This window comes from Neodiprion virginianus, chromosome 5, assembly GCF_021901495.1.
Source record: "Neodiprion virginianus isolate iyNeoVirg1 chromosome 5, iyNeoVirg1.1, whole genome shotgun sequence".
In the NCBI taxonomy this organism is placed as follows: domain Eukaryota; kingdom Metazoa; phylum Arthropoda; class Insecta; order Hymenoptera; family Diprionidae; genus Neodiprion; species Neodiprion virginianus.
The window spans coordinates 3,192,570-3,214,438 of NC_060881.1; the positions used below are offsets into that span (position 1 = coordinate 3,192,570).

Genomic DNA, 21,869 nt, shown 5'->3' on the forward strand with positions numbered 1-21,869 from the left:
GACCGACACTATATTATAGGTTACAGACATGAGCCAGCCAACAGAAACTTGTCTTTTATATTTATAGACATTTTTATGATCGGAAGATCGTGAACATTATGAAATCGTATTGTGTGTTTCGTACAACTTATCAGGCCGTCGTGCAACGTGATTGACTCTTTGAGTCACACGTTATTTTATTGAGTCAACATTTATAACAGGATAGTATTTTGTAGTTTTTAGGGTGGCTGATTACAATTCTTAAATGAGATTTAAAAAATTCAAGTTGGCGAATCCAATATGATGGATGAAAATCAGTCAAAAAACTGTATGCAGGGGTTTTCTGGGTCGCTTATTGGATTCAACATACTGAATTTTCAAAATTTCATTTCAGATGTGTAATCAACGACCCCAAAAGCAGATAATTTATATAAAATATGTACACGTGTAGAGGGATAACTTTCTCGGAAATTAATTATGCCTTCAATTTTAACAATTTTTTTTCCAATCAATTTATTTCTAACAATAATAATTTACATTATATCCCAACAATTACTCTCGAGTATTGAAAACCTATTAGTATACTAGCAAAAATAGCAGCAATCAGCGAAGAATTATGTTGTAAAGATACAAAAAGATGTATATAAAATAGATGGTAAGAATACTTACCACTATGACTCAAAGGGTTAATTACCATGATGCAGGTGGCGCCTTATCCTACAAATTATATTATAGTATTAAGTTTGAACTCAAATAGGAGAAAATGAAAACATTTCACACGAAAAATCCATGTACGGTGTAAGAGAAGAAAAATGGGTAGAAAAAAAGAATCAACACGCGAGGTGTGATTTATCACGCGTCCAGCAGGGCTGGTGTTGCAGAAGTTAAGAACCGTGAGAGGGATATCTTGCGGTATTTATGCTGCTTACTGATAATATATGGTTTAGGACGACCCGTCTTGGCACGCGCGCACCTTTTGTACAACAATACGAATTGAGCGTAGGGTGCAATCAGACTTGACGCGGGGAACCAAGAAGTGGAATGTGCGACCGTGGGTGGGTGTAGTGTAGCTTCCACCTTCAGGGGAGGGGCATGGGACGGGGGAGAAATGAGAATCACCCCGAGGACTATCACTGTAATGTAGTCAGAGTGCAGAGAGTGCAGCATCTACTCTTCGGTGTGCACCGTTGATGCTAATTGATTTTACGATGGAAATATATTGACCGTGAAGATCAACGCTGCGGATATCTGCATGGGGGGGGGGGGGGGGGGCATGTGACACGGTGACAACCGATCCGTGACTCCCTCCCTGCCATGTGCCTTTATACAACAGGGGACAACTAATACACCTATGTATATACGTGTAAGACTGTGTGGAATATATGCACCAGCAAAATTCGCAGATGCAACCGATTTCCCGCCGCCGATCAATATGGTAACAGCAAAAAGATTATTTTTTTTAAATGATCGAATTATATGTCTTGTCTTTCGTCAAACTTTGCTTACATTCAGATATGTTGGTGGTGACAACCATACGATTTTGTCTCCTCGTCCGTCCCGTATTATGATGCAGCGTTATATCGTATCTTTTCGCCGATTTGCTTAAAAGCCAGGAGAGATCAAAGCCATGATTCAGAGAGGCTAGAATTTGATAGAATTATGTGCTAAATCTCGCGGGGATAACGCAACACAAAGATTAAAGACAACGGATCCCGTTTCCTGATCGTAACATGCCTTATACAAACCGTAGATGCCTAATTCGACGCATCCCTATTTCGTCATTCACGTAATGAATATAGAAGCACGCGTCTTTTTTATTCAAATCAGACAGGTTTTCACGGGTTTCCTCACTTTGTTAGAGCAGCCATTTTTTACCAGCAACTATTCGATTTGGGGAACAAATTAACCGTCGAGTGTCTCACGTTATATTAGAAACACGACGAGTATTTCAATAATTATTTTCTGTAGAGCATGCTAATTGCTGGTTATCTAGCTTGATTATTATATACAACGAAGCGCATATGTATACAGAAACCATTTTCTACTTTCAAAGTTATGATACAGCCCAATTAAACTAGCCCGTGTCATCGGCACATTCGTTAAGTATTGTACGTATGCATGTATAGGGGTATACCTACAGGCAGATGTGCGTACATTATCCAAATATGTGAGTAAAATGGCACCGCGCATGCAGACGCAATCAGATTTCCGATTCTGAAACTTTGAGTATATGTATACCTAATTCCGAGTCCATGGCCGGGCTGTGTTATTTCACGGTTCCCTGTATCAGGACCCGTGGGATTTTATGTTCCTACGATGATCCTCATTAGGTAATCATCTTTTAATTAACCCCGGATGAGCGTAGATTCCTGATTGGGCATCGCCGGGGCGATAACTGTCTCGAGTTCCGAGTGGTTCTTATTTGTGTTACGGTTGTAGGCGCGTGGTCCCTCAGCGATATAGATATATCCACAATGTATGTTGTAGGTATAGGTGTGCGTCGACCTGCCGAAATATCAAGACGTTGTCCACACTGCAGAAGCTGTCCTCTTATTAACCGTCCGGAGTACCTCGAGTATGCTCCTTATCGCACGTGCGTCGAAACGTGGACATAAACGTCCGAATGCCTCCTGTCGAAGCTGAATCGGTTGTACCTGCGACATTCGTATACGTATCAAATATATATTAATATGTACCTTGTATACTTATCGCTAGACTGTACGACACAATTCTTGATAATTCATATGTGCGTTTATCTTAATTTCATCGTTTCATTTCAGCCCGTTTCGAAAGACCGTTAATTTCAAAAAACCGATTCAACAGATACCAACCCGCATTGAACTCGGACAGTAGTTTACTGCCGCATAAGAGAATGAGACTCGATACGGACAGCTGCCGGTGGTCGAATATCATCTCTCTTCAGGCGGCGGTTGGTGTGCAGGTATGGCCAGGGGGTCCCCCACGGCCCTTATGGGAACACACGCGCAGGTAAAAAATCAACCTGTAGCCCTTGTTAGCATTGTGTCTCAGACTCTTTGCGGCCCGCGATTGCAGAGGCGAAGAGAATCCAGTTTGAACCCTGCATTTGTTACCTGCGATAAAAAACGAAAAAGATGGAAGAGGATAAAAATCCGTGAGTATAATTTGTCCATCCGATTGAATAAGAAGATCATTCTGCAGGTAAATGAATTGATTGGCGAACTAAATGGATTCGCTTGCAAGGACTAACGGCGAAGTCGAAATAGATTGAAGTTAGTACCTAACGTTACTTTAAAGATGAACGCTTAGTAAAAATCGATACCTCGATCCTTTGAAATGTCTGAAATTTAGCTAGTAAATATAATAAGAAAGAAAACATGTTCATCATTGGCAAAGCCGACTCTTCAGAAAATCGTACTAAAATTATAAAACAACGATTTTTTCCATCATGTTTCGTTATTGTTAACACGTTAGTATAATTTCAGTCTTGTGAAGTTGACATGACGTCTCCCGATTCCCCGCAGCGAGGGATAGAAATGCGACGAGCTGCGAGGACAATAGTGCAAGGGTACCGAGATGAACCCGCGATCAGGTAATTGATACAAATAGCGTCGATACCTACCCCCGAAGGAAAGGGCACCAGTCGCGTACTCGGGACGGCGGTTGATCCTTGATGGCTTCTGCGACGCCGAGCGTCCCGTCCCGCGTGTAGCCGCCTGCCTGCGGCGTACGTTCTGGTATCGCGTTCACACTTCGCTGCTCCGACTTCGGGTATCCCCGATTTTCGCGTCTCGGTTGTCGCCTCGGAAAGAAGCAAAAACTACCCTCTGCTCTCCTCCCATTCCATTTTCTCCGACGACGCCGCCCCCAGAGTAGCAGCATTCCTTCGTAACCTAAAATTCAGCTGCGTCCTGTGTATTTGAGTACATACATACATATATAAATACGTGGCAGAAAGGTATGCGTAAGGTGCAAGGATCCGTGATGCGTATATAGATATACATATATCGTCCTGCGACCAGCCACCTCCTGTGTCGTAAATTTATGTAACGTGAGTCTTAAAGACGCCGTCATCTATTGTGGCACATCGCGCATATAAATATACGTTTTGTGTACGCCTATGACGTATCTCTATCTTATACACATGTAATGTATTACATTTCAAAAATACGTTTGTTATGTGGGTATACCTACGCCTATCACTCGAATCTCGCACGGTTTAGTTCGGCTCTCCTCAAATGCGTGCGTAACAAAAAAATGACTAAAAACAACAATTTCTCTGATCTATTTAATATTTCTTGAACTTTTATGGCTGTTTCGTGCGATTTTTTATAACTTTAGTTGTACTCGATCCAACGATGATCAGTCCGTGTAATTCAAGACCAGATAAGTATACTTATGTATATAAGATTATAATATTAATCTACGACGATCGACTCTGTGCTTTAAATTCTTAGGCAAATTCGGCTGAATTTTTTACTACCAGCGTATAATGAATACGGCAAGCGGGCACAGACTACGTTTGATTTCCGTGATAAATACCGATCTTCCAGTGTCACAGGTTTCGCAGAGTTATGTACATATATTATAATGCCATCCGGGAGTTTACGATGCCGAAAACGGAGGAGGAGGGAGGAGAGGTGGAAAAGATGACGGATAAACTTTACGAGGGAAGAGTTCGCATGCCGACTAGCAAAGGCCGAGTCGCGGTGTGTAACGAAGAGGAGAAGAAGAGAAACGAAAGAACTGAATGGAATGGAAAAAAGAGCATGACGGAAAATAGCCGGGATCTGGGGAAATGCATGCATATGGTGTAAAGACGGCGTTGGCGAGACACGCATTGGCTTTTGGCCAAACCGCGCGATCCATTAACGCCATTCTTATCAGCTGCTGACGTGGCGCTATACCGACGAGGTATAGTAGGATGACCACCGAACCGACGGGGTGTTTCTGTCCCCGGAAAGCAGTCTCTGTTCTCATAACTCGCCCGCAGATACTAAAAACGAATAATCAAACAGCCGCCCGGTCGCTAACCGCCACCCGAGCGATGGAACCCTCGCTTCTTTCGTTCTGCAAATAATATACCTATATACACATTACGTAGGTATGCATAGGTGCCTTTTATCGGAATAGGTTGAAGATCGCGTGTCGCAGTCTGTCTTATATGTATGATATGATAGTTTTACATGCTTGTTCGATTGCATCATCGTTGCATCGTTCACGCAAATCTTATACCTAATGAGAAAAAAAAATTAAAAAATTACGCACCGATACGTTTTCATTTCCTCATTTTCTCGTCATCCCGATATATATATATACAAATATAGGTTATTGAGCTACAGAGTTTTCCTAATTGAGATTAATCAAATTCCATACAGCTCGTTCGACTAAAAGGAATTAGCTGTTCATAAGTCTGCAGTTGCGTTACAAACTAGCGATATGCACTCATTGTTTAAGCGAATAAAATATCGAGGAAACTGCGCCAGCCTGAAACGGTGAGCGGCATCGTTATATACACACATATGCACGAGGCCCAGGACAGTGACTTCCGGTAACGGCCCTGGATAGATTATCTTACGTAACTTTACATTATTCCTCACCAGCGTTTCGTACTTTTCGGTCTGATTGTTTATTAAAAAGGTATAACATGTGGATTGGCACTATTGATCAATGGGTATTGTTGCCCTTATCGGTAGATATGACAATTAAAACGTCTGGTACAGTGGGGAATTGATTTACGATTCGAACGAAATTTGCGAATGGTATCGCCACCGCTAGTGCCGTCCCTGATATAGAATTGATTGGTAGAAAACCAGTTGGTACACAAAGCCCACGACGGTTCGCGTCTACTTCACAACGGTAATGAATAAATGGATAGAACAAATGCGATAAATTTGGAGGTTCACCAAATGTTGTGCTTTATGTTCGTTGGTTAAAATACGTATAATAGATAGTAAAAACGCAAGGCAGGGCAGACGCGAGGTTATATAATGAGTGCTAAAACGGAAGGGAACGGAATTCGAATATGGTGGACGACGACGTTGGGCGGCGCAATGCTGCCACAAGAAACAAGTGACGCTTGCTCCCTCCAAAACTTTCCCAGCGTTGGTAGCATTGGTTTTTGGTAGTTTACAAATAAAATGGCCGATATATGAGGCTATTTTGTATGGACAATAAAATTTACTGTTTTATAAAATTAATGACCATCAGCGGTGCGCAATTATGTTTTAAATAGTCGGATTAGTGCGGTGAAGTGTATGAAACGTGTAAGTAACGCGGGTGAAGGCTTGGGAGGGCCGTAAACGAGGTGGAGGTTGTCTTTTGGAGACCGTGGACGCCGCGAGCTTCCAAACGAGCTCGAAGCGGGCAGCGTTGTTGCGGGGACAGACACTTATAAGCTTCAATACATGCAAATCTCACGGAGCCGTCGTCTGATTTTTTTAAATTCATCCGCGCGCGTTGGCGCACCAAAAGCTGAGCCAAGGTACAAAATGATTCTTTTTGTAAATAAAATTTATTGTCCCGCTCGTCATTACCAATACGTTATTCGCCATTGGTTATTCGTAATGCGTTATTCTCTATACCCAACCAGATACGATGACCAGAGATCAGCCCTGCTTCCAGGATACAGGAGCGTGACGTTCTCTCGGCCTCTCCGGGCCTCAGGGAGCACTTTCTATACCCTGCAGAAATACTCGCAGTCGTGGAGTCCACCGGATCGGATAATGAATTGACGTCGAGCGAAGGGTCCGTTAGTGTCACGGTCAGCAGCGGCGACGTCTTTCCCTCCATTATCCCCTTTGGCAATATGTGCACGACGCCTGGAAATGCAGGTGCCGGATTTGGTTACCCTTGGTCATTTGGTGGGCCAGGTACTGACGCCCGTGATAACGCTCAGAGTGATTTAACTACAAACATTAGCTACGCAGTAAACAATAATCAGGATCAGGGTTCGAGTCAGAAAATTCAGGTCGACGTCAAGCCGGCTAAGTTGGCCAACAGTGCCCACCGTCGTCCGGTTTTTAATATGAATGAGAGTTGTCAACAGACTCCGACTACTCATCACGGACACACAGGAGGAGCTCACAATCAAACTCACGGGGTTCACGCTCGTGCCAAGAAGCATCACGATGTCTTCTCGATAACCTGCGACAAAGGAGGTTGTAACTGTGACGCATCCCACCCTACACCCCCCCCATCCTTATTCTCTAATCCTTTGGTATTTACCGCAGGCGATAAACACGCCATGAGTAAACATTTTATGACCCCGATCGGACCGCTCCAGCTCACCGCTGAGGAGTGTAACGAGATCCTCATGAAGCGTGCTGCAGCTGCGTCCAACCAGGCTAACGCCAACAGCGTGGCGACAAGCCAGACGGACACGACAGCCCACCTTGGGCATGTCTTCACTCACGTGAATACAGTGCAGATCGAGACCAAGGTCAAACAGCAACAGGACATGGGGAGCCAGGTTCGGGTCCCCAAAGAACGGCCCTACTCATGCTCAGAGTGCGGCAAGTCATTCCTACTGAAGCATCATCTCACTACTCATGCCAGAGTTCATACTGGGGAGAGACCCCACATTTGCCCCCACTGCGGCAAGAGCTTTGCTCACAAACACTGTTTACATACTCACCTTTTGTTGCACAGTTCCGAGCGACCTTATCAGTGTCGGGAGTGCAAAAAGTCATTCACCCTGAAGCATCACTTGGTAACTCACACCCGTGTCCACACGAGAGAGCGACCCTTCGTATGCCAGGAGTGCGGTAGGGCATTTCCATTGAAACGCCACCTAGTTACCCACAGTAAATTTCATTCTGGAGAACGACCCTTTGTATGCGAAGAATGTGGCGAGTCATTTTCACAGAAGGACCATCTCGTCATGCATTCACGTTTCCACGGCAGCTTGCATCCATTCGTTTGCCACGACTGTGGTGCCACCTTTCAGAGAAAGTTTGAGCTGGTCAATCATGGGCGGTTGCACGGAAGGGTACCACACTCGTGTACGGTTTGCGGCAAAGAATTTCTTCAGAAACGTACTCTACTTGCCCACATGCGCTTGCACACTGGGGAGACTCCGTTTGCCTGCACTGTTTGCGGTGAGGCATTTCCTCGCAAAGCTGATTTGGTCGCTCACTCAAAGATACACAATAACAATACCAGTCCAGATGAGAAGCCATTGACTTGCAGGTACATGAACATAATTTTATCATGATAACTTTTGTTTCAAAAGGCTTCCACCAAAAAATAACCATTGCCACTCTTGACTGTCTTACTTAACAAATAAAAAAAAGAGAACTGAAGAGCTGCAAAAATAATTACTTGGTATTAAAAAAACGCAATTGTAAAGAGATGAAATATTTTCTAGGGAATGCGGATTGGAATTCTCAAATCGCGAAGCACTAACTCTGCATTTAAGGCTACATTCTGGCGATAGGACTCTGGTCACCGATCTGTGCGGGCTAGCAGCAGCGTTCCAGCAAACACCAGGTCACTTCCTAACGCCAAATACAACAGGGCCTCATCAGGTAAGCCTCGATTTTCTTCCAAGACAATATTCTGTCACATTAAAGATTAAGTATTTGCAGATGAATGGTCCTATCGGAACGCCGGGTGTTAGCCACATGCATGGGGCAACGCAGACATCCCCGCCAGTGGGTTCCGGGCCAAAACCGAAACCACATCTTTGTCCGGATTGTGGGCGCGGTTTCGCCCAAAAGCACGGGTTGTCACAGCATCAGCGCCGTCACACGGACGGTAGCTGCCACATCCGGTCCCACGTTTGCGACAAGTGCGGCAAGGCGTTCTTCCAAAAGAACCACTTGTTGCTTCATCAACGTCAACACATGGATCCTCCACCCAGTCTACTTCGTCAGCAGCAGAGACAAGCAGCTCAGGCTGCGGCTCAGCAGGCTCAGCAGCAACAGCAACAACAGCAGCAGCAACAGCAGCAGCAGCAGCAGGTCCAACAACAGCAGCAGCAGCAAGCCTGCACTGTGGACACAAAAGCAATACAGCTGCAAGCAATACAACAGCAAGTTCAGGTTCAGCAGCAACAGCAGCAGCAACAACAACAACAACAACAACAGCAACAACAACAACAACAACAGCAACAACAACCGTGCACCGTTGATACGAAAGCAATACAATTGAACGTCACCATGTGAGACGGCACGAATGGCAATGAACCACGAAGAGACAAGTCTCCCTTTGGGACGGCGATAGCACCCCCGGATTACGCACCCAGCTGCCACCCTCTGCACGCACTTCTCTAATACTAACATTACACATTAGTTATATTTATTATCTCTAGAATCAAGTATGAAGTAATCAATTTTATTACAAGAGTATATATACAAATTATATATATATTATATTCTAATTATCGTGTAAGGCTTGTAACAAGAAAATAAAAATAACCATATATTAGTGTTTTACATAATACTTTATATATCATTTACTCTTAGTAGATTATATGTAAAATGAAATACTAAAACAAATTAGTTGCCTTATCTGAAATAATGAAAAATTTAATGAATTAATGACTATCGTTTGGTTTATTATTTTATTTTATTATTTTTTCCATTTACTTTTTAGTTCTTAGGATATCAATTTATAAGAAAAAAAATCATATGAATAAACAAAGAGAAAAACGAAGGTCCGTTGGGTGTTGGAGTTTTTCTTCTTAATTGTCTATTACTACAATACCGTTTTTACTTCATCTGGCCCACAGTCACTCTGTTTTTTACCTCTAGCTCATGTACTCCACCCTCTCTTTCTCCCTCTCTCTTAGCCAGTTGTAATATCTGTCCCCGTCTGTCTGCTGGCGGCCAGTGGGGGTGGCTTGGAATGTGTGTTGGGTGTGTGAACGGCGATAGCGGCGACGGTGGCGAATGGGAAAAGAGGGGATGGACACTGCGCACTTTCATGGCATCGGTGGGTAGCTAGGGCAGACTTCAGGTCATACACCTGCAGGCCAGCCACTAAACCAGCCGCGCTGCCACCGAGGTATATAGCTATATGCCATACCTGTAGTCGACGGCATCGAAAAATAAAAACTGATGCATACATGTCTATAATAATTATTTTCATTGGCTTCGCCGTGTATACATTGGTGTATTATTGATAATAATTGCATCGCAGGTCCATACGTAGCTCATGAATGATTGTGGAAAACGAAATAAACAGAAAGTTGACTGCATTTTTATCTTTCTCGAACAAAGACGGGGCACACATGTTGTTGCATACTGTATAATAACATACTGCATATAGATACAGCACCAAATGCAGCAATTCTTTGCACCGCAAACAATTGAGCGAGGCTGGTCACGTAGTACTTATGCATAGGATCATCGTTGCCGCGTGCAAAGAACTTACGTGTTATACACGTTAAGAGAGAATCTCTAATATTGTTCTTCGTTTTAATTTTGTTAAAACTTTCACCCATAGACGCGGGTAGTATTAATTTCACATACATAGAATCCTACTAATCTGCACCTGTTTGTGATCATAGCAACGGAAGCGCGCCATTTTGTGCTGAAAACTAAATTTTCGAATTTTGCATTCGCAGCACACATAGAGGTCCGATTTCGAACGAATGCATCGATAGTTGATCGAGTCATCAAAATTTCTGTATCTACCACCTGGCAATACCTAGTCGAGGTGGAAAATATCTTCCGTTTTCGCATAGCTTTTAAAAACGATAGACAGTATAATTTACCCTCCGCGCAAATAGGCTCACGCCTCGCTACGACGTATCATCTATGCATCAGGCACATATCGTATATACGATGCGTACGTATGCATATAGGTGTGTACAAAGGGAAATCGGCGGAAGGAAACGGGGTCGCTGCTCCGCCATCTGTTCGTTGTGCCCGGAATTAAGAAGGTGTCGATTGCGACTGCGCGCTGCATCGTCTGTCCCGCCTGTGCAGACGAACCGAAATAAATCGAAGAACTGTGAGCGAAGCAGAGCAGCACGGTTCTTGCTGGCTGGACGTGCATAGTGATGTTAAAAAGGAGTATATTTCGGTGCTTCATGCAAAGACAAAGCAGTGATCCGCGCTGAGACCGAGAATATTGTTTCGAGAATACCGAGGACTGTCGCAGAGAAGAGTTCACGGATGCATATGGAGGTTTGTATAGTTATCTTAATGTTGTGTTTTTATTTTCTTTTACACTTCTCCGCTGTTGCAACGACTCAGAACGCCGCCGTCTCTTTGTTTGGGTTTGACAACACACTGCCATTTTACTCAAGCAATTTCATCCGAAGCTCCGTCGTTATTATGTTTACATACTCGGTATTTCGCGGTAATATAATCATTGTAAGATACCGTGGCGTTAGTTATGACAACCCGCCTACTCAACTCCCTAATCGTTGTTCCTTTGTCCGCTATCGTCGCATCGGGCCAGGTTTAATCAGAGATCCAATCCGAAGCGCAGTTCAACGCACGTCCATGCTGATTGATGCCTGTCGCGCGTCGTCGAAACTACGCAATTCTATTTGTTTCGTTTCTTTTTCCCCAGATATCGGTTGTTTTCAAAACACATACCTTGTTTACATTTCCGTCTAGCATAAAGCATTCCATTAAGTGCCTAGCTATGCTTTACAAAGACGCTTTATCACTCTTCCGTATACTTACTCCTAATAATAAGATACCGAGGAAGCGAGAGCTGGTGTAAATTTCTCGTAAAATGTCCCTCCACGATTTTCACTTACGTTCCGTGTATGGACGTCTGTATCCCACTTGAGTTGCCAGATTTTTATCATCGATAACTCTCCAATGGAAAATGTCAATTCTAAGTTAGAATGGTCGGAATCCTGCTAACCGTGTATAATTTGTGTGATGCGTATGCATGTATGGGTCTGTACACACGACACCCTTGCTACACCAGCGTCTATGTTATTTATTTTCCCGTCTTTCGTTGTGTATACCTTAACAGCTGATGAGGCCTGTCAGCTGCTTGCCTTGCTGCTTGCTGCGCGATAAACGGTCAGGGCCGTCGCTACTACGTATGTAATGTTATTAACCCTCTATTCCTTTCATCGCCGCCTCCTTTATCATTTCACACCACAAATTACATATGACAAATTTCTCTATCTCTGTCTTAGCTTTTCTATTTGATCACACGTGCATCCGTCATTTTCTCGTCGCGTCTATTCTCGCGCGATGATACGGAGTGGAGTTAGTGAGTAAATTACATTAATTGCGTTAGCTTAATATGATGAAAAAAAGTGATATAAAAACCAGCAACATTTACTTTTAATTCTCACAGTGTAGATCTAATTCTTTGATTTACTTGTTTCGTTCAATTACCTTCCACTATTGCAAAAGATGGTAATCGAACCGCTTCTGGTGCCTTATTATTGCTTATACAAAATTACAATTTGCTCAATCACGTTCATTCATTGTTATCTTTCATCGGCTGTAATACAATATTTTCACTCATTGGCGTACCTGCACGTTTTGCAGCACCATTCATGTCAATATTAGTTGAGATAATACCCAGCTGTTAACCAAGGATAACTGTTGTATATAAACACAGGCATGTATTAGCTAAGGAAATATCTGAAACCTTGGACAATTTGGTAATATCTAAACTTTTGTTTGGCATACCGCTATTTGGAACAGGTGTTTCGCTAGAAAAGATGTATTCTTAATACCTGCTAAATGCTGTTAAATACTCAGAATTTGATCTCTGTGTGGCCTTAAGCAAAAATAATCACTTCTGCAAGTTTCTTCCTAGAAAACATGTTAAAGATAAAGTTGTGATAAACCGTGGATAATTGAAATATCATTTGTCTTTCATTTACCAAAGAATACTGCTGCATTCTGTTATCTATTTGAACAGGTGTTTCCACAGGCCTCTCCTATGGTACTCCATTAAACTTATGAATCAGTTTATTGTGTGACAAACTTTACGAGTTCAGTACCCTCATTGAATATCTTTTATTATTATCAAAATTATAAACAAAATTCTATTAAAATGAGCTTACAATATATTTTGTTATTTTGAATCACTACATTCCTTTTACAGCTCTTCAAACATATTTGCATAATTCAATGTGAGTTATAATTTTTTTATCAATTCAAAATTGTCTTATATTGTCATTATTGCATTTCTGTTTCGCATAACAAAAGTATGTATTTCCATTCTCTGTTTGTATATGAATTTCAGAAGTTTATATTACTTCCTCACCATTCATCGATGATTTTTAACATGTTCATGAAGAAATACATGCGTTTGTATTTGAGCTGTTATATGTTTTTGTATTTGAGTTGAGAACTTTCTCTTTTAGTCTCACTCTCTTTTTCCGCACTGTCGTCAAGTTCGGAATTATATTGTCATACACATATATTTCATAAACTGTGTATAGGTAGATTTCGTACATCTCTATACTAGAAATGTTATTGAAGTAACCAAATTTTGCAGTTCATACCAGTTTGAAATAATTGCTAGGATAACTGGGTTATCTGCATATCTATGCCTTGTTCCAAATAGCAGAGATTAAGCAATAAACATTGATAGGGTCAAAGTTTTCGTTTGACTGATTCGAAGTAGCGCCGCTATCTCCTTGGATTTATAAGATTCAAACGACGGTATTAGCTTGTCTATTAAATGATCTTGACCCTGCTATGAATGAAATTGAATCTTTCAGGTGCCCCTGAGCCGGCGCTGCCTGAACCAGCTCAACAGCTGATCGGAGTACGAGGCGGCGGTGACCGGGGCGAGAATTGCACCACCACCCCGCATACGGAAAAAAAATATATGATATATATTGGTTACTGGGTACTCAGTGGTAGCTTTAGATCAAACCAGAAACCTCGTGCTTTTGAAAAAAACCTCTAAAAGAAGAAAACGACAGAGGACGAGACCCAAGTCCTTCATTTAAGTGGACACGCCATCATGGTGAAAACTTTCCAGGCATACCTGCCCTCTTGCCATCGCACCTACTCGTGCATTCATTGCCGTGCTCACCTAGCCAACCACGATGAACTTATTTCCAAGGTGATGAACCTTAGCTTTCTTATAATTACTTTTTTCTTAAATATCTGACACGTGACATCATATTTAAAGTATACAACTTCTCAATTGATTCCAGTCATTTCAAGGTAGCCAAGGACGTGCCTACCTCTTCAACTCAGTGTAAGCATTTTTTGGTTTATAATTTTAAATTCTTAACGAGCCGCAGTCTTTCTGCTACTATTTTTCCCAATTTTTCTTTCATATCAATATATTTGAGTCTTTTACCACTTTCATTGCTACATTGCTGTTGTATAAAGCATATAGAGATACAGGTAATATTGAATGGCATTGTGCTGTTATCTACAAAAAAAAGTTTAATAACACCTTGTATTTATATACTTGAAAACACAAGTGAATTATGAAATTATTAGTATTAATTGATGCGTGATTTAGGGTGAATGTCGGTTGTGGTCCAGCAGAAGAGCGAGTACTGTTGACGGGGCTACATGCAGTGGCTGATATCTACTGCGAATGCTGCAAGACAACACTTGGATGGAAATATGTAAGTTATGTTCGAAACCGAGGGGTGCTACAATGGGTCCTGCCTAATTACCTTGATCCCCAACAATGACGTATATATTTGGCTGGACACAAAACAATAGTACGTGTCGCTGATTATACTCTGTAAATTCATAAATATGTTGTATTTTCCAGGAGCACGCGTTTGAGTCGAGCCAGAAATACAAAGAGGGAAAGTTCATAATTGAGCTGGCTCATATGATCAAGGAAAACGGGTGGGAATGAACGGGTGAATCTATCGATCGGAGTGAACCTCCGGACGTCACACGGAGACTTACTTCAAATGCTTATGACGTTGTTTTAACTGCAATGTGCGGTAATTTTTAACCGTCGAACCACCAACGAAAGTCTGTGATTTCATTTGTGATTTCTAATCTTAGTAACGTTTATGTTCTCGGACGATTTGAAGTATTGGATTTTAGTGTTTCGATTTATATAAGTAAGCGATGAGGTTGACGGCATTCACGCTACTTGTCTTTACAGATCCAGCGAAGAGTATTCGTAACGTAATTATTTTTGAACGATAATCGAAAGATGGAATTAAAGATGACGCGGTTCAAGAAACGACCATGAATAACAAATGTAATAAAAGTGCTGAGGGTAGTGGAGGTTTTATAAACAAGAATTGTGGCTCTTTACAAGAACAGTGGGGGTACCTCCGGGTAATAATTTAATTTTGACTGTCTTGTAACAACTCCACAAACGTACTAAACGTATTTATACATATATGTATATCCTTATATCATACTATATATAACGTATACTATAGTACACGTGTATTATACATATACATATGTGTATATTCATAAAAAAAAAATGAATATACATACTACTATGGTTCATGAATACCATGATGATCGTGCGGGTTAGGTCGATGATCAGTCACGAATTACGCACCGAACAGCGCCAAGTATCGAAAAAACTTTGCTGGAGCGACCATCTACCGTCTGCTTGCCTGCCTACCTGCCTCTGCGTTTATCATTGGGATTTCACTGCCGATATTCCTTAAAAAATATAAATTCAAAATGCTGCATCATCTCTTGGCGTTGCAGCCCTAGACATAGTATAGCCTACATTGTAACGTGTATGATATTGAAAAGCCTATAATATTGTAATACTATAGCGCTCATGATATGATATAAGATCAGAGAGATATGAAGTATAATATGAAGATATGTCTGGGAGAAGCGGGAAAAAGGTGCGAAAAAGAGGATGTATGTGTTTGCGTAAATTACGTGCAGGTGCGAGAAAGAGAGAGAGAGAAGGGAAGATAGCGACAGTGAAGTTCGTTGAGGGGCCGGGGGGGGGGGCTAGATTGGACAGATGAGTAAAAGGAAATCACTATTTACTTCTTCAGGAATAGTTGCGCTGTTGTGAGTGTGGTATAATCAAATGAACTGCGCGTTCGTATGCACGCCTGAAAAAGAGCATGCGATGGAAGGAGGACATGGATCAAATTGACGATAATTGCTCATTAATTTAAATACTGATCTCATCTGTAAATATTTATTAAGTCTGGCGCGAGAACTTGACTAAGATCAGATCATTTCGTTGTAAATGAATCACGCACCTAGATAATATGATCAAATTTCATTGTAGTTATCACAATGTGGGTGGGCATATATTCGTCTCCGTTATTATTCGCTAATTTATTATTGTCAATTTTGAGAATATAGTAGCAACATCGTTCGATGTATATTTGTCGGCCCGCTTTACGAGGGATCCTTATATACCTGTTTCAAGTTCGGTCAATTGCCTATTTTATCGTTGATACTATTATTATTCTTTTCTCAATTCGTTCACTATTTTAGATATGATTGGTATACAATTTGTTACCGATCAAAATGATTACATTGGTGAACTTTACATCCATTTTTTTTTTTTTTTTTCATGTATAAATGGGAAAAATGTTTCGCTTTCGTTTAATTCTTTTTCATAATTTGAAAGCTTGTTATATGCAATACTTTCATGCCCACAAAGCAAGAATCGGAGTATGAAAATTAGAAATTCGCTGAGATCTTCGTACTCATTGATTATTCGAGGCATACATACGACAGTGCAGTATTTTATGTAGGAATGAACGTACGTGTACATGTGGCGGCCTAATCCTCATACTGTCTCAAACAGTACCTACTTTTTATATTATTGTGCTAAGCTCTCCTTTCCACCAACACCTTTCCTCAATCCCCCACCCATCATAAAGATACCTGTCCACCTCTAACCACTTTTGAATCCCAAGCCTATACAAATCCACCTCTACTCACCTTTGCTTTATACAAAACATGTTCGTAATAAAAATATTTCGCAACAAATTATGAGTATACTTTACTACTTGTTGACGCGTCTGTTACCCTGCATATGTAAGATAGAAACGGTGAAAAGCAAATGATGACATTTCACTTGGTATAACTTGCAATTTTGCATGCCGACAAAGTCTGTTCGTCTAATTTGCTCTTATAAAATGCGAAATACGAAAGTAGCTCTCTGGTGAAAGGATTCTTACATTTGGATGCGTGACATCATCGTAATTTTGCGATAGTAATTGACTGTGATTCGCTGCGAGCGATGGATCAGAAGTTATAGCCCAAAAACGACAGGTTCCTTTTATGATTTCTCTGCTGTTGATCTTGGGCTCTTTTTGGTGTGTTTTCTGGATTTGTAGGGAGCTATTTATCGAATTGGGGTAACACAAATCTAATCTGAGACGAAAACTTTTTTGTTCGAAAAATCAGTGAGGCTAATGTTCAGCTACGGCCCCTTTGTATTTTTGGCGTAAATTTTCGCGATTTTGAAAAGTGCTGGAATAAATTCTTTCTGACACTAATCCGACGTAATTTTGCGAGGGAAATCGATTGAGCGCAGTCCCAGGACGCTGCGATCAACGCATCAGAAGTTACAGCCAAAAAACGATAACCTGTATTTTTGACACTTTTCAGCAGGTGCTTTTTCCTCCGTAGTTTCTCTCCTGTTGGTCCCACGCTTATTTCGCTACGTTTTCTGAGTTCCTGGGGGTCCAATTGGTCGGGAACGGGTCATACAAATCAATTCTAAGACGAAAAATTTTTCGGTCAAAAAAAAAGGAAGGTTGACCCCTTTGTATTTTTGGCGAAAATTTGCGCGATTTTGAAAAGTGCTGGAATCAATTCTTTCTGACGCTAATCCGACGTAATTTTGCGAGTGAAATCGATTGAGCGCAGTCCCAGGACGCTGCGATCAACGCATCAGAAGTTACAGCGAAAAAACGAGAACCTGTATTTTTGACACTTTTCAGCAGGTGCTTTTTCCTCCGTAGTTTCTCTCCTGTTGGTCCCACGCTCTTTTCGCTATGTTTTCTGAGTTCCTGGGGGTCCAATAGGTCGGGAAAGGGTCATACAAATCAATTCCAAGACGAAAAATTTTTTGGTCCATAAAAAAGGAAGGTTAACCCCTTTGTTTTTTTGGCGAAAATTTTCTCGATTTCGTAAAGTGCTGGAATAAATTCTTTCTGACACCAATCCGACGTAATTTTGCGAGAGAAATCGATTGAGCGCAGTCCCAGGACGCTGCGATCAACGCATCAGAAGTTACAGCCAAAAAACGAGAACCTGTATTTTTGACACTTTTCGGCAGGTGCTTTTTCCTCCGTAGTTTCTCTCCTGTTGGTCCCACGCTCTTTTCGATACGTTTTCTGAGTTCCTGGGGGCCCAATTGGTCGGGAAAGGGTCATACAAATCAATTCCAAGTCGAAAAATTTTTCGGCCAAAAAAAAAGGAAGGTCAACCCCTTTGTTTTTTTGGCGAAAATTTTCTCGACTTCGAAAAGTGCTGGAATAAATTCTTTCTGACACCAATCCGACGTAATTTTGCGAGAGAAATCGATTGAGCGCAGTCCCAGGACGCTGCGATCAACGCATCAGAAGTTACAGCCAAAAAACGAGAACCTGTATTTTTGACACTTTTCGGCAGGTGCTTTTTTCTCCGTAGTTTCTCTCCTGTTGGTCCCACGCTCTTTTCGCTACGTTTTCTGAGTTCCTGGGGGCCCAATTGATCGGGAAAGGGTCATACAAATCAATTCTAAGACGAAAAATTTTTCGGTCAAAAAAAAAGGAAGGCTAACCCCTTTGTATTTTTGGCGAAAATTTTCGCGATTTTGAAAAGTGCTGGAATCAATTCTTTCTGACACTAATCCGACGTAATTTTGCGAGAGAAATCGATTGAGCGCAGTCCCAGGACGCTGCGATCAACGCATCAGAAGTTACAGCCAAAAAACGAGAACCTGTATTTTTGACACTTTTCAGCAGGTGCTTTTTCCTCCGTAGTTTCTCTCCTGTTGGTCCCACGCTTATTTCGCTACGTTTCCTGAGTTCCTGGGGGTCCAATTGGTCGGGAAAGGGTCATACAAATCAATTCCAAGACGAAAAATTTTTTGGTCAAAAAAAAAGGAAGGTTAACCCCTTTGTATTTTTGGCGAAAATTTTCTCGATTTCGAAAAGTGCTGGAATAAATTCTTTCTGACACCAATCCGACGTAATTTTGCGAGAGAAATCGATTGAGCGCAGTCCCAGGACGCTGCGATCAACGCATCAGAAGTTACAGCCAAAAAACGAGAACCTGCATTTTTGACACTTTTCGGCAGGTGCTTTTTCCTCCGTAGTTTCTCTCCTGTTGGTCCCACGCTCTTTTCGCTACGTTTTCTGAGTTCCTGGGGGCCCAATTGGTCGGGAAAGGGTCATACAAATCAATTCTAAGACGAAAAATTTTTCGGTCAAAAAAAAAGGAAGGCTAACCCCTTTGTATTTTTGGCGAAAATTTTCGCGATTTTGAAAAGTGCTGGAATCAATTCTTTCTGACACTAATCCGACGTAATTTTGCGAGAGAAATCGATTGAGCGCAGTCCCAGGACGCTGCGATCAACGCATCAGAAGTTACAGCCAAAAAACGAGAACCTGTATTTTTGACACTTTTCGGCAGGTGCTTTTTCCTCCGTAGTTTCTCTCCTGTTGGTCCCACGCTCTTTTCGCTACGTTTTCTGAGTTCCTGGGGGCCCAATTGGTCGGGAAAGGGTCATACAAATCAATTCTAAGACGAAAAATTTTTCGGTAAAAAAAAAAGGAAGGCTAACCCCTTTGTATTTTTGGCGAAAATTTTCGCGATTTTGAAAAGTGCTGGAATCAATTCTTTCTGACACTAATCCGACGTAATTTTGCGAGAGAAATCGATTGAGCGCAGTCCCAGGACGCTGCGATCAACGCATCAGAAGTTACAGCCAAAAAACGAGAACCTGTATTTTTGACACTTTTCGGCAGGTGCTTTTTCCTCCGTAGTTTCTCTCCTGTTGGTCCCACGCTCTTTTCGCTACGTTTTCTTAGTTCCTGGGGGCCCAATTGGTCGGGAAAGGGTCATACAAATCAATTCCAAGTCGAAAAATTTTTCGGCCAAAAAAAAAGGAAGGTTAACCCCTTTGTATTTTTGGCGAAAATTTTCGCGATTTTGAAAAGTGCTGGAATCAATTCTTTCTGACACTAATCCGACGTAATTTTGCGAGAGAAATCGATTGAGCGCAGTCCCAGGACGCTGCGATCAACGCATCAGAAGTTACAGCCAAAAAACGAGAACCTGTATTTTTGACACTTTTCAGCAGGTGCTTTTTCCTCCGTAGTTTCTCTCCTGTTGGTCCCACGCTTATTTCGCTACGTTTCCTGAGTTCCTGGGGGTCCAATTGGTCGGGAAAGGGTCATACAAATCAATTCCAAGACGAAAAATTTTTTGGTCAAAAAAAAAGGAAGGTTAACCCCTTTGTATTTTTGGCGAAAATTTTCGCGATTTTGAAAAGTGCTGGAATAAATTCTTTCTGACACTAATCCGACGTAATTTTGCGAGAGAAATCGATTGAGCGCAGTCCCAGGACGCTGCGATCAACGCATCAGAAGTTACAGCCAAAAAACGAGAACCTGTATTTTTGACACTTTTCAGCAGGTGCTTTTTCCTCCGTAGTTTCTCTCCTGTTGGCCCCCGCTTATTTCGCTACGTTTTCTGAGTTCCTGGGGGTCCAATTGGTCGGGAAAGGGCCATACAAATCAATTCTAAGACGATAAATTTTTTGGTCAAAAAAAAAGGAAGGTTAACCCCTTTGTATTTTTCGCGAAAATTTTCGCGATTTTGAAAAGAGCTGGAATAAATTCTTTCTGACACTAATCCGACGTAATTTTGCGAGAGAAATCGATTGAGCGCAGTCCCAGGACGCTGCGATCAACGCATCAGAAGTTACAGCCAAAAAACGATAACCTGTATTTTTGACACTTTTCGGCAGGTGCTTTTTCCTCCGTAGTTTCTCTCCTGTTGGTCCCACGCTCTTTTCGCTACGTTTTCTGAGTTCCTGGGGGCCCAATTGGTCGGGAAAGGGTCATACAAATCAATTCCAAGTCGAAAAATTTTTCGGCCAAAAAAAAAGGAAGGTTAACCCCTTTGTATTTTTGGCGAAAATTTTCGCGATATTGAAAAGTGCTGGAATCAATTCTTTCTGACACTAATCCGACGTAATTTTGCGAGAGAAATCGATTGAGCGCAGTCCCAGGACGCTGCGATCAACGCATCAGAAGTTACAGCCAAAAAACGAGAACCTGTATTTTTGACACTTTTCGGCAGGTGCTTTTTCCTCCGTAGTTTCTCTCCTGTTGGTCCCACGCTCTTTCCGCTACGTTTTCTTAGTTCCTGGGGGCCCAATTGGTCGGGAAAGGGTCATACAAATCAATTCCAAGTCGAAAAATTTTTCGGCCAAAAAAAAAGGAAGGTTAACCCCTTTGTATTTTTGGCGAAAATTTTCGCGATTTTGAAAAGTGCTGGAATAAATTCTTTCTGACACTAATCCGACGTAATTTTGCGAGAGAAATCGATTGAGCGCAGTCCCAGGACGCTGCGATCAACGCATCAGAAGTTACAGCCAAAAAACGAGAACCTGTATTTTTGACACTTTTCAGCAGGTGCTTTTTCCTCCGTAGTTTCTCTCCTGTTGGCCCCCGCTTATTTCGCTACGTTTTCTGAGTTCCTGGGGGTCCAATTGGTCGGGAAAGGGCCATACAAATCAATTCTAAGACGATAAATTTTTTGGTCAAAAAAAAAGGAAGGTTAACCCCTTTGTATTTTTCGCGAAAATTTTCGCGATTTTGAAAAGAGCTGGAATAAATTCTTTCTGACACTAATCCGACGTAATTTTGCGAGAGAAATCGATTGAGCGCAGTCCCAGGACGCTGCGATCAACGCATCAGAAGTTACAGCCAAAAAACGATAACCTGTATTTTTGACACTTTTCGGCAGGTGCTTTTTCCTCCGTAGTTTCTCTCCTGTTGGTCCCACGCTCTTTTCGCTACGTTTTCTGAGTTCCTGGGG

General features: G+C 41.8%; 2 protein-coding genes and 1 long non-coding RNA gene across 10 annotated transcripts; 2 read left to right on the forward strand and 1 right to left on the reverse strand.

The window, feature by feature from the left end:
* Nucleotides 1–494: 494 nt before the first annotated feature.
* On the reverse strand, nucleotides 495–4,101 carry LOC124306352 (uncharacterized). Its single transcript, XR_006908585.1, has 3 exons — nucleotides 3,581–4,101; nucleotides 2,811–3,071; nucleotides 495–2,633 (listed from the first exon to the last, which is right to left on the reverse strand). It is a non-coding gene; the product is annotated as an uncharacterized LOC124306352 (long non-coding RNA).
* LOC124306341 (zinc finger protein 436-like) lies at nucleotides 2,977–9,155 on the forward strand. Of its 8 annotated transcripts, none has more exons than XM_046766931.1 (6): nucleotides 2,977–3,112; nucleotides 3,444–3,550; nucleotides 6,551–8,148; nucleotides 8,327–8,486; nucleotides 8,538–8,945; nucleotides 9,012–9,155. In XM_046766931.1, exons 3-6 carry the CDS (start codon nucleotides 6,767–6,769, stop codon nucleotides 9,123–9,125), a joined length of 2,064 nt encoding a protein of 687 aa, XP_046622887.1. In that variant the 5' UTR covers nucleotides 2,977–3,112; nucleotides 3,444–3,550; nucleotides 6,551–6,766; the 3' UTR covers nucleotides 9,126–9,155. The 8 variants fall into 8 exon arrangements, with proteins under 8 accessions (XP_046622887.1, XP_046622888.1, XP_046622889.1 ...); XM_046766932.1 differs by having other exon boundaries at nucleotides 9,024–9,155; XM_046766933.1 differs by having other exon boundaries at nucleotides 8,538–8,921; nucleotides 9,009–9,155.
* Nucleotides 9,156–10,874: 1,719 nt separating this feature from the next.
* On the forward strand, nucleotides 10,875–16,817 carry LOC124304832 (protein yippee-like 1). The gene is made up of 5 exons (XM_046763516.1): nucleotides 10,875–11,093; nucleotides 13,619–13,968; nucleotides 14,063–14,106; nucleotides 14,380–14,488; nucleotides 14,641–16,817. The coding sequence occupies exons 2-5, from the start codon at nucleotides 13,867–13,869 to the stop codon at nucleotides 14,728–14,730; spliced, it is 345 nt and encodes a 114-aa protein (XP_046619472.1). The 5' UTR covers nucleotides 10,875–11,093; nucleotides 13,619–13,866; the 3' UTR covers nucleotides 14,731–16,817.
* Nucleotides 16,818–21,869: the final 5,052 nt, after the last annotated feature.

Bases quoted from the DNA above. Each gene is read 5' to 3' on its own strand.
- LOC124304832 (XM_046763516.1), top strand. From the start codon at position 13,867: ATGGTGAAAACTTTCCAGGCATACCTGCCCTCTTGCCATCGCACCTAC. The intron at 14,107-14,379 runs GTAAGCATTTTT...TGCGTGATTTAG, and splicing joins GCCTACCTCTTCAACTCAGT to GGTGAATGTCGGTTGTGGTC. The intron at 14,489-14,640 runs GTAAGTTATGTT...TGTATTTTCCAG, and splicing joins CAACACTTGGATGGAAATAT to GAGCACGCGTTTGAGTCGAG.
- LOC124306341 (XM_046766929.1), top strand. From the start codon at position 6,767: ATGTGCACGACGCCTGGAAATGCAGGTGCCGGATTTGGTTACCCTTGG. The intron at 8,149-8,326 runs GTACATGAACAT...AATATTTTCTAG, and splicing joins GAGAAGCCATTGACTTGCAG to GGAATGCGGATTGGAATTCT. The intron at 8,487-8,537 runs GTAAGCCTCGAT...TTAAAGATTAAG, and splicing joins ATACAACAGGGCCTCATCAG to TATTTGCAGATGAATGGTCC.